Source organism: Kwoniella dejecticola, chromosome 11, assembly GCF_000512565.2.
Source record: "Kwoniella dejecticola CBS 10117 chromosome 11, complete sequence".
NCBI classification, from domain to species: Eukaryota; Fungi; Basidiomycota; class Tremellomycetes; order Tremellales; family Cryptococcaceae; genus Kwoniella; species Kwoniella dejecticola.
This window is the reverse complement of record NC_089311.1, coordinates 639,045-651,096: the sequence shown is the minus strand read 5'-3', so window position 1 is coordinate 651,096 and position 12,052 is coordinate 639,045. Positions and strand designations below refer to the sequence as shown.

Below are 12,052 nucleotides of genomic sequence, written 5' to 3'. Positions count from 1 at the left end.
TCAGTGCGTCAGCGAGGTCAGGACGATCATGATCATTGGGTCGATGAGCTCGCTCTGTAATTAATCCTGCCCATATCGAATCGTATTGCAGTCTTCTATCCCATCCTCGTAGTATTCTTTGTTGTTGTATATACTTGGATCTGATATCAATTTGTATGAGTATAAAATCTCGTCATGAGAATCAAATATCATGCCATGCGGTCTCATTTCAGCTCATATGTCAGACCAGTCAGTAGTCAAGATTCTATAGCGTTCGTTGCATAGGCATAGAGCATGATGTACGAAGCGACGGGACCCCGTTACTTCTTTCCCTCTTTCTGTATTACTATACTACTACTTCTTCAGAGTCTCCTTGACGTATTTATCCCATCCGTCAATTTCCAACTTCTCGCATTTCTGCAAAACCTCTTCCTCCAGTTTCTTGGAGTATTCCTCCAGAGCCACCTGGTATTTTGGGATAGCAGTGGCCAGTATCTTGATAGCTAACAAGGCTGCGTTGGTGGAGTTGTTGATTCCTACAGTTGCGCAGGGGATACCTCGCTACGGTGCATTGACGTAAGCATGGGATTCAAAGTTTAGAATTAGTCTTCCCAATAATTCGATAATGATAGCATGCAGGATGGATTGTATGATCCGGTGAAAGAAGGTGTGATGGTGACTTACAGGCATCTGGACAATACTATACAGACTGTCCACCCCGTCCAACACACTAGCCTTCACCGGAACCCCGATGACAGGTAAGACAGTCTCGCTCGCTACCATCCCCGGTAAATGCGCTGCACCCCCTGCACCAGCAATAACAACCCTCAATCCCCTGTTCACTGCGGATTTCGCATATTTCACCATCTTATCTGGAGTCCGGTGAGCTGAGGTGATCGTCAACTCATACGGGATCTCAAACTGGTCCAGGATCTTGGTGGCGGGAAGCATGACTGGTAAATCCGAGTCTGAGCCCATGATTATCCCTACTAGTGGTTTGGCGTGCGAATGGCTGACTTCAGGTTTGGGCGGTGCGATCGGATTTATCCATTGAGCATCCGCATCGGGCTGAGCGAATAAGATGGTTCTGAGGTTTTCGGTCAGGTCGGCATCGCTCTGAGCGGTCAGAGTGATATGTCCCATTTTCCTGGCTTTGCGCGATTCTTTCTTGCCGTACAAATGGACAGTAGCGCCGGACACGGTGAGGGCGTTATCGCGCATGATCTCGATGGGTTCCATGGAGGAAGAGGCACCGAGGATGTTGATCATGGCTGCGCTGGGGACGATGAGGTCGGTGCTGCCGAGAGGGAGGGATAAGATGGCTCGGAGATGGTTCTCGAATTGCGAGGTATGGCAGGCTTCGATGGTATGATGTCCTGAATTGTGTGGTCGAGGGGCGATCTCGTTGAGAAGTAAAGAGCCTATAGAAGACAGCATAAGCATGAATTCTTAAGCATGTCCTCGATGGAGCAATTGGCGAAGGATTGACAAGTGTGAGATCATGACAAGTAGGCTGATATGCTAAAAGTGTCTCTCACCATCTGCCATCAAGAACATCTCCACGCCGAAGATCCCCGCACCCGTCAGATGGCCGACCGCACTCTCAGCCAACTGTCTCGCCCTTGCGTTCAAGCTCTTCTCTCCTCTCAATGGAGCCAGGCAGACTCTCAGGATACTCTCCCGGTGGATAGTCTCGACCGCATCGTAAGACTTGACTTGTCCCTCTTTATTTCGAACTACCATGACCGCTACCTCCTTGACGAACGAACACCATCCTTCCGCATACAGGGGTCTATCTCCCAAGAAGTCCAACGATCTCTGGATATCTTCAGAGGAAGTCGATTTCAAGGGCGAGTTACCCCGACCGTCATAAGCTAGAGTTTTCGCTTTCAACATGACTGGTAATCCCAATTTATCCGTTACAGCCTTGAAATCACTTTCTGTCGGGTTGGGCGGGAGTTCTCCGAAGGGAGATACGGGTACACCTTTTTCGCTCAAGTATTTCTTCTGCTGGTATTTATCTTGGATCAATCGGATCGTACTTGGAGAAGGCTGGACTTCGCACAATCCCTCCTTCTCTACTGCTTCTAACACATCCGCATTGACATGTTCTATCTCGACAGTAAGGATATCGCATTTCTTAGCCAATTCCCGGATGTGCGGCTCGGAAGTGAAAGGCCCGTCCAAGTGACCATCATGGTTCTCAGGAGGTAGCAGTGTCTGTTTGGCGGGTGTGTAAGAGCCGGAATCGAGGATTAGAAGAGGAATACCGAGAAGAGCAGCTGGGTGGGTCAACATTCGACCCAGTTGCCCACCACCTGTTTTAAGCAAATCTTAGCTCTCTTCCATTCGAGCGGGGGCTCGCAGCTCGAATCTGACTCACCTAGTATACCAACAGTCTTTTGAGGTGCCATCTTGTCTGCTTCACTGCTCCTATAAGTGGCTCACAGTGATTGTTCAAGACTGTTCATAGGATTCTCTTGCTTTATCTCTCCCAACTGAGTGGAAGATGGTCCTGAAAAAAGTCCAAATCTTCGGCAGGCACGAGATTAGAGTGATCGAGAATGATTACACATATTTCCTTAAGCCTTCTCGAAGCGGTTGTTACAAATCGTTTGTAATCAGAGGAAAGTTGCCGAATCCCACATGGCAAGGTCATGGCCGCTTACCATGTCCGATTTTGCCGGATGAAGCTTCAGTGACATATATATCTCGTTCGAGGTCGCGCTGAAAGACTTTCCATCGTTCTTTGGGTCTAGGCAGAATCGCAGTCAGTAGCTTGTGAAGCTCAGATCGGTAGATTCACTATGGGCTCTTCCGGGACTGCGCCCTTTGCATCTTCGGGCAGTGAGCTCAGCTCGGTAAGGTCGTCTTTGCCTCTCGACAAGTTGCTACCCTATTTGGAACGGAACATAGATGGCTTCAAAGGTCCCATACAGGTCAAGCAATTCAAGGTGAGTTGTTTCACACATTGAGCAGACTTTGAGTATGTATCGCGCAAGGCTTGCTGCTGTTTGGCTGACGTAGACTTCCCTCTGTAGTTCGGACAAGTAAGCCAGCTTTCTTGTTCTATTCTCGATTCGCTCGCCTGATCACCTCCATAAATTGCTGCACTAACAAGCTGACTCCCGAATCAGTCCAATCCAACATATCTTCTCTCTCCAGCTTTTCCTTCACGATCCTTCGTACTACGTCGAGCACCATCCGGGCCTTTGCTCTCTCCTACAGCTCACAGAGTTGACCGGGAATTTCTGATTCTGTCAGCCCTGAACCGGTATAACGAAAGCGTCAATGCCGAACACGCGGTCCCCGTGCCCATAGTGTACTGCCTATGCGAAGACAAAGATGTAGTCGGGGCTGCGTTCTACGTTATGGAGTTTATCAAAGGCAGAGTGTTTACGGATGTCAGGCTGGCACAGCTAAGTGAGAAAGAAAGATGGGCATGGTGAGTTGCGGTTCTCGCAAGCCACCTGGCTGCCTACTGAGGCGACATTGATGTGGGATCATACAGCTGGCAATCAGCTATCCAAACATTGACAAAGCTCTCGACGATCCCAATACGCACACTCGACTTGCCTGCTTCCTTCGCTCCTTCTCCCAGCGAGAAACCCTATTTTCCCAGACAAGTCGGATCGCTCTTACGAGTATCGAGTGCGCAAAGTAAAGCCAAGAACAAAGATACAGGCGAAGAAGTCGGTCCGATATGGGGAACGGACGAGATGAGAGATTGGTTCTCGGTCGGAGCTGCTCAAGTGACCAAGTTGGAGATGGAGCGAGGCGAAGGAGGGGTCGTTCATGGTGATTACAAATTGGATAACCTGGTACGCGCTATACCCACCAATTCCAAATCCGTTTCCTTGTATCGGTTTGACAAAGAGATGCGGGCTGAATATTATTGTGTGCGTAGATATTCCATCCTACGGAACCGAAAGTGATCGGTATTCTAGATTGGGAGCTATGTACCCTTGGATCACCCTTGGCCGATCTGGGTAATCTACTCCTGCCTTTCTCCTTCCCCCCGATCTCTCCGGACAATCTGTACAAAATACGGAATACCTCGCAAGGAGGGGACGATATGACCTTGTTACTTGGCTTGAAGGGCTTGTCAAGTAAACAAACTGGGTTGCCTCAACGAGAGGAACTAGAGAAGTGGTGGGTCAACGGGATGAATGACGGATTGACATACCACAAAGCTCAAGGGGGCTGGGAAGCCCCAATACCTGGAATGGAGTAAGCACGATATTCCTGAGTCTGAGACCCCACATGTTTGAGACACAGGAAAGCGACCTAAAGCAGGTGAGGAATCATGGCTGATTTGACGTGATGCTCTGACGCTGTAGATGGGTGCGATCCTGGATATTGTTCAGACTAGCTATCATTGCTCAAGGCATAGCGGCCAGAGCTGCGTTGGGCCAAGCTAGTTCGGCAGATGCTCGGGCGGACAGTAGGCCGGTCTTCGATTTTTTCGGTAAGATGGCTTGGGAGGTCAAGATGGAGGTAGAGCATGAAGGCAAGGCGAAGCTGTAAGACATGCTAGCTGCATTGATCAATTAATCACCAGGGTGTGCGTCTACGGATCATAGACGGGTTTCGTCGTCATGCATGTTGTATCCGTACCTCAAGCAAGGCCTGCTTCCACTGCTGGGCAGAATCGAGTGTATCCCGGTTCCTTCTGAAAGATCATGCGTTCTATATCTATGCTAATCTAGCAAGGACCGCCTTTTGGTCGGGTATACTCTCCATCGCACCTTCGTTCTCCACGCAGATCGCACATGCCTGCAGATGAGTTCAACCATCAGCCAATCAATCTCATCGACTCAGCTCAAGAGATGAGGAGGGATCTTTCGAAATAAGGAGGAAAAAGCTCACGGTCAGACAAGTGTTCACAACTTTTTTCAGAGGCACACCTCTCATGAGCCCAGCTACGAAGTATCCCGTAAAACAATCTCCGGCCCCCGTCGTATCTTTTAACTTGTTCACCAATTGCCCAGCTGGCATATGCCCTATCTCCTTCTTTCCGGTGGTGGTTGTCGTATCGAAATATAAGATCCCCTTCGAACCAAGTGTGCAGATTATACCAATCCCCCTTGAGAAATATTCGTTTTCATGTAGTTCCAGGATCCCTTTCGAAGCGATTTTAATCAATTCCTCCAAGGTTAGCTCATCCGTGTTGACTTTCTTCTTTGTGATTCCTGAAGCGGTGGAATCTGATTTGAAAGCTTCTAAGAGATCGTTAAGTTCCCCTTCGTTGACTATCAGCCACGAAAGATCGTTCCATGGGAATTTGCGTAGTTCTTCGGGTGAAAGCATAGGAGAAGGGTTAAATATCGATGTGAGTCCTCTAGAACCTGCTTCGGTGAGATAAGCGAGCGTAGAAGATAATGGGATCTCGTTTTGCAGGAGGATATGCGTGTATTGTTGTATATCAGGAGCGGATGCTGATGATGATGATTTTGGAGGAAGGTGATAATTTGCACCAGCATGAAGGACTATGAAATCCGATGTTCATATAATAAGCATGGCTAATTTTCGAGCACATGGGGAGAGTCGATGATGGACAGCTTACCGATGGAGTTTTCGCCATCTGGCGCAGATTGGATGATAGCTCTTCCAGTCAACTGTATTGGTACCGTATTGATATGTCAGCATGGCACCGACAGATGCGGTTTTCATCATCCGAAAGGCATAGAGATAGAGGTGGAGTATTGTGACAAGATAGTGGATGACGTAGTCGTGCACGCCGCAGATACAGAAGTTGCGGGCATGATGAGCGGGACAAGTGAAAAAGGATGTATGCTATATGAGATAGGAGATTGGACGCAAGTGCCCGGCGACTTACCTCGTCTTCCAATGTTTTCAAACGCTCATCTCCCACTCCACCTTCCTTTAGAAACTCCCTCACCCATTCACCATCTTGGCCTATACATCCATCCAGATCTACTTTACCTCCCGCTCGAGCTACCGCATACGCTTGGTTCGCACCCTTTCCACCTGCCTTTTTGGTCAAGGAGGTCGAGGAGATGGTCTCGCCCGGTCGCACGATATGCGGTAAAGCGAAGAATTCATCGATGTCTAAAGTCGCAGCGATAGTCCAGGTATATCAAGTCACCGTGAGTATCCAAGTCATCCTAATGAATAGTTGAATGTGGACAGACTACTGCACAGCGTGCAGATCCAAGGGGAATGAGAAGGTCATTTGGGACTTACTGATTGAGCCTCGGACTAGACATCTGGGCGTAGGCGTGGTCGTAGAAGAAGAAGCGGAAGCCATTGTTGCTGCTTTTTGCAGACGCCTTCGGAAAGTCTACAATATCCTTGACTGAGGATGATGAATGAGTATACCTCAGTATGACTACAAGTATCTGTGAGATTGATTATGTCGACAATTGTGGATAGTCCTGTAAACCTGTAAACCATAATCCGCTTTCACTTTTGTCTGACTTGGCTTGCCGAATGTTTTGGCTCAGACATTCGGGCCGAACGTAATCTTAAAGCGCGCTCGGTTCACACTAAACCTTGACCAAAACGTGGTCTCTTGGCATTGCAACGCACTTCTCTACAAGACGGACAGCTAGGATTTCCTGTCTTCCTGTCAATCATGCTGCTGACTACTGCATGCATCTATGATAATACTTGGTGCACTGGGAGGTATCATCGCCGAGTCTTGCATGTCGCATGAGACTAAGATTCGACGTGACTGCTCTGATACTGCATCGTTATCTCACCGCAAAGTATCCATCACATCAACCCTTTTATCAAACCACCTAAGCCCTTCGCCCTCCCCCACAAACGCCTAGCGTAAGCCAGATTGACCAGACCAACCAAGAATCCCCATGCTTTCTTGGGATCAGGTATAGGGTAATCTGCTCGGATCCTGCATCAGCCTGATCTCTCAAACTGTTTTCGTCTATTCGTCTTATCGCGTGAACATGCGCATCAGATGTAGACTCACCGACAGGCGGCGGTATACTGGTCCTTATATATGAGAAGAACCTATCTTGCGTTATTGACTTGACTGAGCACAACGACCGTAATCCTTCTTCTCCGCCTATGTGATTTCGCACATCAGCATTCGCCCATTTGACATGACTGATAATCTGGGTTAGCTGAGATGAGGACTGACCGAATCGACCGTGACCTGAAGCTTTGACACCTCCGAAAGGCATAGCTTGGTTCAGGTAGAACACTCCCTATTATCCCTTACATATATCAGTTGCCAACTTCCACCCGGATCGCATCTGCTTTGCGTAAACCCACGAAGCTATCATAGGCACGCTGTCAGCTGAGGCTTGCATCGAGATCGGATTTCTGCTATTAGCTCACTCATTGATAGCTACCATCCCACATTCAAGCTTCTGCGCCACTTTCTCACACTCCGTCTTATTCTTCCCATACACACCAGCCCCTAGACCATATCTGCTCTTATTCAACCATCTGACCGCCTCCGAAACATCATCGTACGGGATGACAGTCATTACAGGCGCAAACAATTCCTCTTGCGCAATCTCCATATCCATATTAACATCTACCACCAAAGTGGGCTCGAAGTATGCTGCTTGTGGATATTCCGGATGTATATGTCTTTTGCCTCCTGCTAATATCTTCGCTCCGCTCTTTACCGCCGAAGCAAGTATACCTTCAAGCTTGGATATCGGCGCATGCGAGATGAGCGATCCGGCATCTGTACCCGGTCGAAGAGCTTTGATTCGAGGTTCCATGATTTCGATGAAGCGGGAGTACTGTGATCGATGTACGAGGAACAATTCGATACCTATGCAATTTTGGCCGGCCTGAGAAGCAAGCCTGTCAGCTGGTCCGGGAATTGGAAGTAGAGCATCCGCTGACGCACTGATTGACTATGGGAATGAGAAGTTTGATAGAATCAGCTTGAGCACTGAAACAAAGTTTGACTAGGAGCTCACAATGCTCCTCGCATCCATGTGCTAGCGAAGAAGTCTAGATCCGTTCCAGGTAGAATAAAAGCAGGGTCTTTACCGCCTAGCTCGATGCAGGTCGGTACCATGATCTCCGCCGCAGCCAAAGCCACCTGACTTTGGAGTCAGCTACCAGAGTCCGCACTGATTGATCAATTAGCTCACTTTCTTCCCAACAGGTTCTGAGCCGATGACTATACCGTCGATATGATGTAAGCGTCTATTCAAGCAGGACATCATGTAGCCGAGGGCGATCCGCTCGCTCACAAGTGATGTGCTTCACTAGCTTGTTTCTGGTCACAGTCTCCGCTACATCCGGCAGACAGATTACCAACTGGACGACATCGTCGTTAAGACCACAAGCTCGAAGACAGGCTTTTATAGCCCCGATGAACCAGAGACTGGACCACGCTACTTGTTCCGAACATTTTACTACGATCGTATTTCCAGCGAAGAGTGCAGCGAGGATCGGCGAGATGAGATTGTGGAACGAGTAATTCCAAGATACCAGGGCGAGAACGGTTCCTAAAGGAGAGTAGTGCACCTATCGAAGAACGGCAATTCTTCCCGTGAGCCAGGGTGTCGATCTTCGATACAGCCGCACAGGTACTAGATGAGCCTACCTTGGACACCTTATGAGCGAGGAGCAGATTCCCAGGTCTAGCGGAAGGCGATATGGTCTTCTCGCCATGCTTGATCAACCTACAACACTGAATATCAGTTTGCTGGAAACATGAATCATATCAAGCCGAAAAGGACGCACCAGTCAAGTTTCGACAAAGTAGTCAAGATCTCTCCAAAAACCGCATCGATCTCTTCAGTTCACTCCAATATCAGCCCACCCATCTATCCGCTCAGGGCTGGTCGAGAACGACATACCAGTTTTACCTGTATCTCTACATGCGACTCTGACTATACCCTCCATATCCCTCAACACCCAGGCCTTCAAGCTCCTCAAAAACGAGATGCGTTGCGCGAAAGTCGTCTGAGCCCATTCAGGCTGTGCGGAATGAGCTTTGGTGATTTGGTCGGATACCTCGGAAGCGGATAATAGGGGTATCGTGAGCAGGTGGTACTGTGACAATGGCGGCACGCTTCATTTAGCACACAATAATCATATACCTATACTGTGGCCGGAAGCAGTGGCGTGATGAGGAGCATGTGCGATTCAGGTATACTCACACCTGTTGATGGGTCATAGCACGTTAGATGATCCCTCTTCGCTCCAGTCCGACCAGACTCAGGCGGTAGCAGACTTTCGTCCTTCTGATGAGCGAAAAGTGACGGTTCTTCAATGATATTCCCTTTCCAATCTTTACTTGCTTCCTATCACTGCATCATTAGCAGAAGCATCATCTTCAACGGTTGCACATTTGGAAGTTCTCATGCTCACTTCTGGGACAGGCCAGTCAAAGTCGACTACCGTTTTACTCTGCCTCCAAATCCTATATCGTTTGATGTAAGAAGGCAATCTAAGTGAAATGGCAAGGAAGGCGATAGTAAGGTTGACTTTGTTAGGGGGATCATAGATCGTTTTCCATATTTGGCCAAGTGTCAAGGTCGAAAGCCAGAGTAGCCACGGTTGGAGAAAGGCCGGCATGGAAGCCAAGGTTTCTAACATCTTGAGGGATGAAATCGATTTCGAAGTTTCGGCCGGCTGGCCTTTCTACGCGATAGTGAGAGGGAAACTTTGGCGGTTATGGCTCAGGTGATCAGCAATGCCTCGTCTAGATGCTTTGCGGAGACTGTTAGCAGCAGTCGACACCAAGACGATCGTAAGGTACATGAGCAATACGGAGGTTGTCAACCTCAACCGACAACTTTCGGTCGCGTCGAAATGCCGCTCGGACCACCTCCACAACTTCCCAGATCTCGAACAAACCGATATCACGTGATCATTGTTTGGCTCGTTCCGACACACAGCTGAGGAGGTGCTATCTGATCGGATATCGTGACAACTGCTACTTGTGTTAGTAACTTTGAACGTCATGAGAGTGCAGAAAAAGGCGAAATCACCGATACACGGCCGGCGGCCATCAAAAAGCTAGAGACCTTGTTCTTTCGAATGGCTAAAGGGAAGACAGGTACCATCACTGACCATTCTGTCCCTTTCTAACCAAACACGACATAAACGAGCTTCCTTTGGATCTGGTCGGATCAGCTCATGACCAATCACAGAATAATCCCTCAATCAACACCGCCATCCATATCCGTCGTTCTAAACTTATCTAACAATAACGCTGATGTCACTCACTTGTTGTTGATTGGCTCATACTTGCATCGCTCACATACCTAAGGGTATCGATTATGAGAGCGACGATGATGGACCGAATATATATATATATGTCGGCGGCATCAACTGGGTCGGGTTGGGGGACATTGCCCATGATCTTCACCCTTCTATCTATTATCACTCGACTGAACATATCGGAGACTATATCATCGATCAATCATTGGACGTGCGACGATTCGAAGGCTTCCATATTAATCTCAATCAAACGTCAAGATGCCTCGGGATAAATGGAATGCACTCACACTCACCTTCATCATCTCCGCTGGAGTATCAGTTCTTCGTGAGTCAATTACCCCCTGATGCACTCTACCAGTTGCTATCATGGCACTCGGAGGCCACGCGAAGCTCATGTGATATTGTATACCCGCAGTGATGCCCTTCGCTTTCTTTCTCGTTGTCTCATTCTCGCCCAATTACATCCACGCGTTAAGCTTAGCATGGGTAGAAAGCAAAGTAATCGACGGACCAACGCAACAGCTCATCACGAGGAAAATTTCAGTGGGACCTGCAGGTGGATGTATGTGGTATAACAGCTCGTGCGGCAGTGTTCACCTCACCTTTGGTTCCCCACGCATTCCTCACACCCTGCCTCATTTCTTGGAGTTTAAGGGTCTCCCGCTTACAATATTCTGAATCTTGGTAGAATATCCAAATGTGACCTTGGTGTCCCATACGTACCTTCCTCAGAATACCTTCATCTCGCACCGAACCAGAACGTCACATCGACTTTTCCCGTAGCGATGGGCCGAGCATTACCACTCAATCACGTTGTCGTCATTCTCATGGGTCTATGTCTCACGGTCGCATTGCTGGACATATTTTTCTTCAAAGGCGGCGTGAGTCCAATTTCACTCCTAGATGCTTTCATGAACCTCCTTCGAGCATCTAAAATAACAAGACAGCTCAACTGGACGCTTACAATGAATGGAAATGTAGATCGCTCTATACATCATCTATTTCAGCGGATTCATGCTCTGGATAGTATATTTCCTGGAATCCACCTATGTTGGCACCCTGAGCCACAGACTAGACAAGATATATGAGCATGAGGATTGGGAGTACCACGCAGGGAATGGATTCATCCTCATCACTGTAGCTACAGTCAGTACTTCGTCGCCTACCCTTTGCTCATCAGGGCTCCGCCGAATGCGAGTGCTGATCCAGTCTTTCCGCTGCAGTTCGTGGCATCGATATTCCTTTGCGGGGGAGGCGCTGCAGGTGATTGATACCCTAGAACAATCGATAGAGACATGACCATCACCGACGAGATCAGGTCTTTGTACTATGGCACAATTCAGTAGCTAGACGTCTCGGCTGTATAGATAAAATGATAGGTACGATAAGCAAATCGAAGAAGCGCATACCGATCTCTATAACCAATATCCGGGAACATCGATTTCAGAGTCCAGCACATGAGCGAAACGGGATTTGTCCTCCATCGAATCTGTCCACTCTTGCTATCAAATGTGTCTTATAGTTCATGTTGAGGACCAAGCTCAATATAAAGGCAGTGCACGGACTGATTAAGACCAAGTGTCCTTGCGCATCAGATTCAGATTCCAAGAAGATCTCCGAATAAGAACGCGCTCAGGCACACGTACAATATTGGTATGTGCTTGACGACCATCATTTTTGACTTGTTGATGTACGCCTCATTGAGTGAGATCCAAACGCCTCAATACACAGCGTCCATCAGATCATCGTCCTTCAATTAGCAGCACTAATGAGCGAGTCTCAACGTTGACATATATATGGCTTTGCAGGTTCGAAATCCGATGAAAACCCTCTACTTCGTCAACGGGTCAATGCCACAATATATTGTATACTGTACCAATTTGACACCAAT

The 12,052-nt window shown here is 48.2% G+C and overlaps 6 protein-coding genes across 6 annotated transcripts; 2 read left to right on the top strand and 4 right to left on the bottom strand.

The window, feature by feature from the left end:
- Nucleotides 1-333: 333 nt before the first annotated feature.
- Nucleotides 334-2,393, bottom strand: I303_108366 (phosphoribosylaminoimidazole carboxylase; the record flags this gene model as incomplete). Its single annotated transcript, XM_018403377.1, has 4 exons — nt 334-540; nt 664-1,400; nt 1,518-2,297; nt 2,363-2,393. The coding sequence occupies 4 exons, from the start codon at nt 2,391-2,393 to the stop codon at nt 334-336; spliced, it is 1,755 nt and encodes a 584-aa protein (XP_018260389.1).
- Nucleotides 2,394-2,786: 393 nt separating this feature from the next.
- On the top strand, nt 2,787-4,506 carry I303_108365 (uncharacterized protein; the record flags this gene model as incomplete). Its single annotated transcript, XM_065969810.1, has 5 exons — nt 2,787-2,933; nt 3,117-3,424; nt 3,491-3,800; nt 3,887-4,209; nt 4,320-4,506. The coding sequence occupies 5 exons, from the start codon at nt 2,787-2,789 to the stop codon at nt 4,504-4,506; spliced, it is 1,275 nt and encodes a 424-aa protein (XP_065825882.1).
- A 168-nt stretch (nt 4,507-4,674) lies between these two features.
- I303_108364 (ribokinase) lies at nt 4,675-6,250 on the bottom strand (the record flags this gene model as incomplete). The annotated part of the gene is made up of 5 exons (XM_018410581.1): nt 4,675-4,755; nt 4,849-5,468; nt 5,546-5,597; nt 5,819-6,051; nt 6,187-6,250. 5 exons carry the CDS (start codon nt 6,248-6,250, stop codon nt 4,675-4,677), a joined length of 1,050 nt encoding a protein of 349 aa, XP_018260391.1.
- A 467-nt stretch (nt 6,251-6,717) lies between these two features.
- Nucleotides 6,718-7,274, bottom strand: I303_108363 (uncharacterized protein; the record flags this gene model as incomplete). Its single annotated transcript, XM_065969809.1, has 4 exons — nt 6,718-6,842; nt 6,932-7,027; nt 7,103-7,169; nt 7,254-7,274. 4 exons carry the CDS (start codon nt 7,272-7,274, stop codon nt 6,718-6,720), a joined length of 309 nt encoding a protein of 102 aa, XP_065825881.1.
- A 24-nt stretch (nt 7,275-7,298) lies between these two features.
- On the bottom strand, nt 7,299-9,534 carry I303_108362 (uncharacterized protein; the record flags this gene model as incomplete). Its single annotated transcript, XM_065969808.1, has 10 exons — nt 7,299-7,769; nt 7,829-7,835; nt 7,902-8,026; nt 8,079-8,107; nt 8,181-8,457; nt 8,537-8,615; nt 8,677-8,728; nt 8,793-8,988; nt 9,096-9,239; nt 9,307-9,534. 10 exons carry the CDS (start codon nt 9,532-9,534, stop codon nt 7,299-7,301), a joined length of 1,608 nt encoding a protein of 535 aa, XP_065825880.1.
- An 885-nt stretch (nt 9,535-10,419) lies between these two features.
- On the top strand, nt 10,420-11,432 carry I303_108361 (uncharacterized protein; the record flags this gene model as incomplete). The annotated part of the gene is made up of 5 exons (XM_018410583.1): nt 10,420-10,486; nt 10,577-10,742; nt 10,850-11,042; nt 11,143-11,307; nt 11,385-11,432. The coding sequence occupies 5 exons, from the start codon at nt 10,420-10,422 to the stop codon at nt 11,430-11,432; spliced, it is 639 nt and encodes a 212-aa protein (XP_018260393.1).
- Between the last annotated feature and the right edge of the window lie 620 nt (nt 11,433-12,052).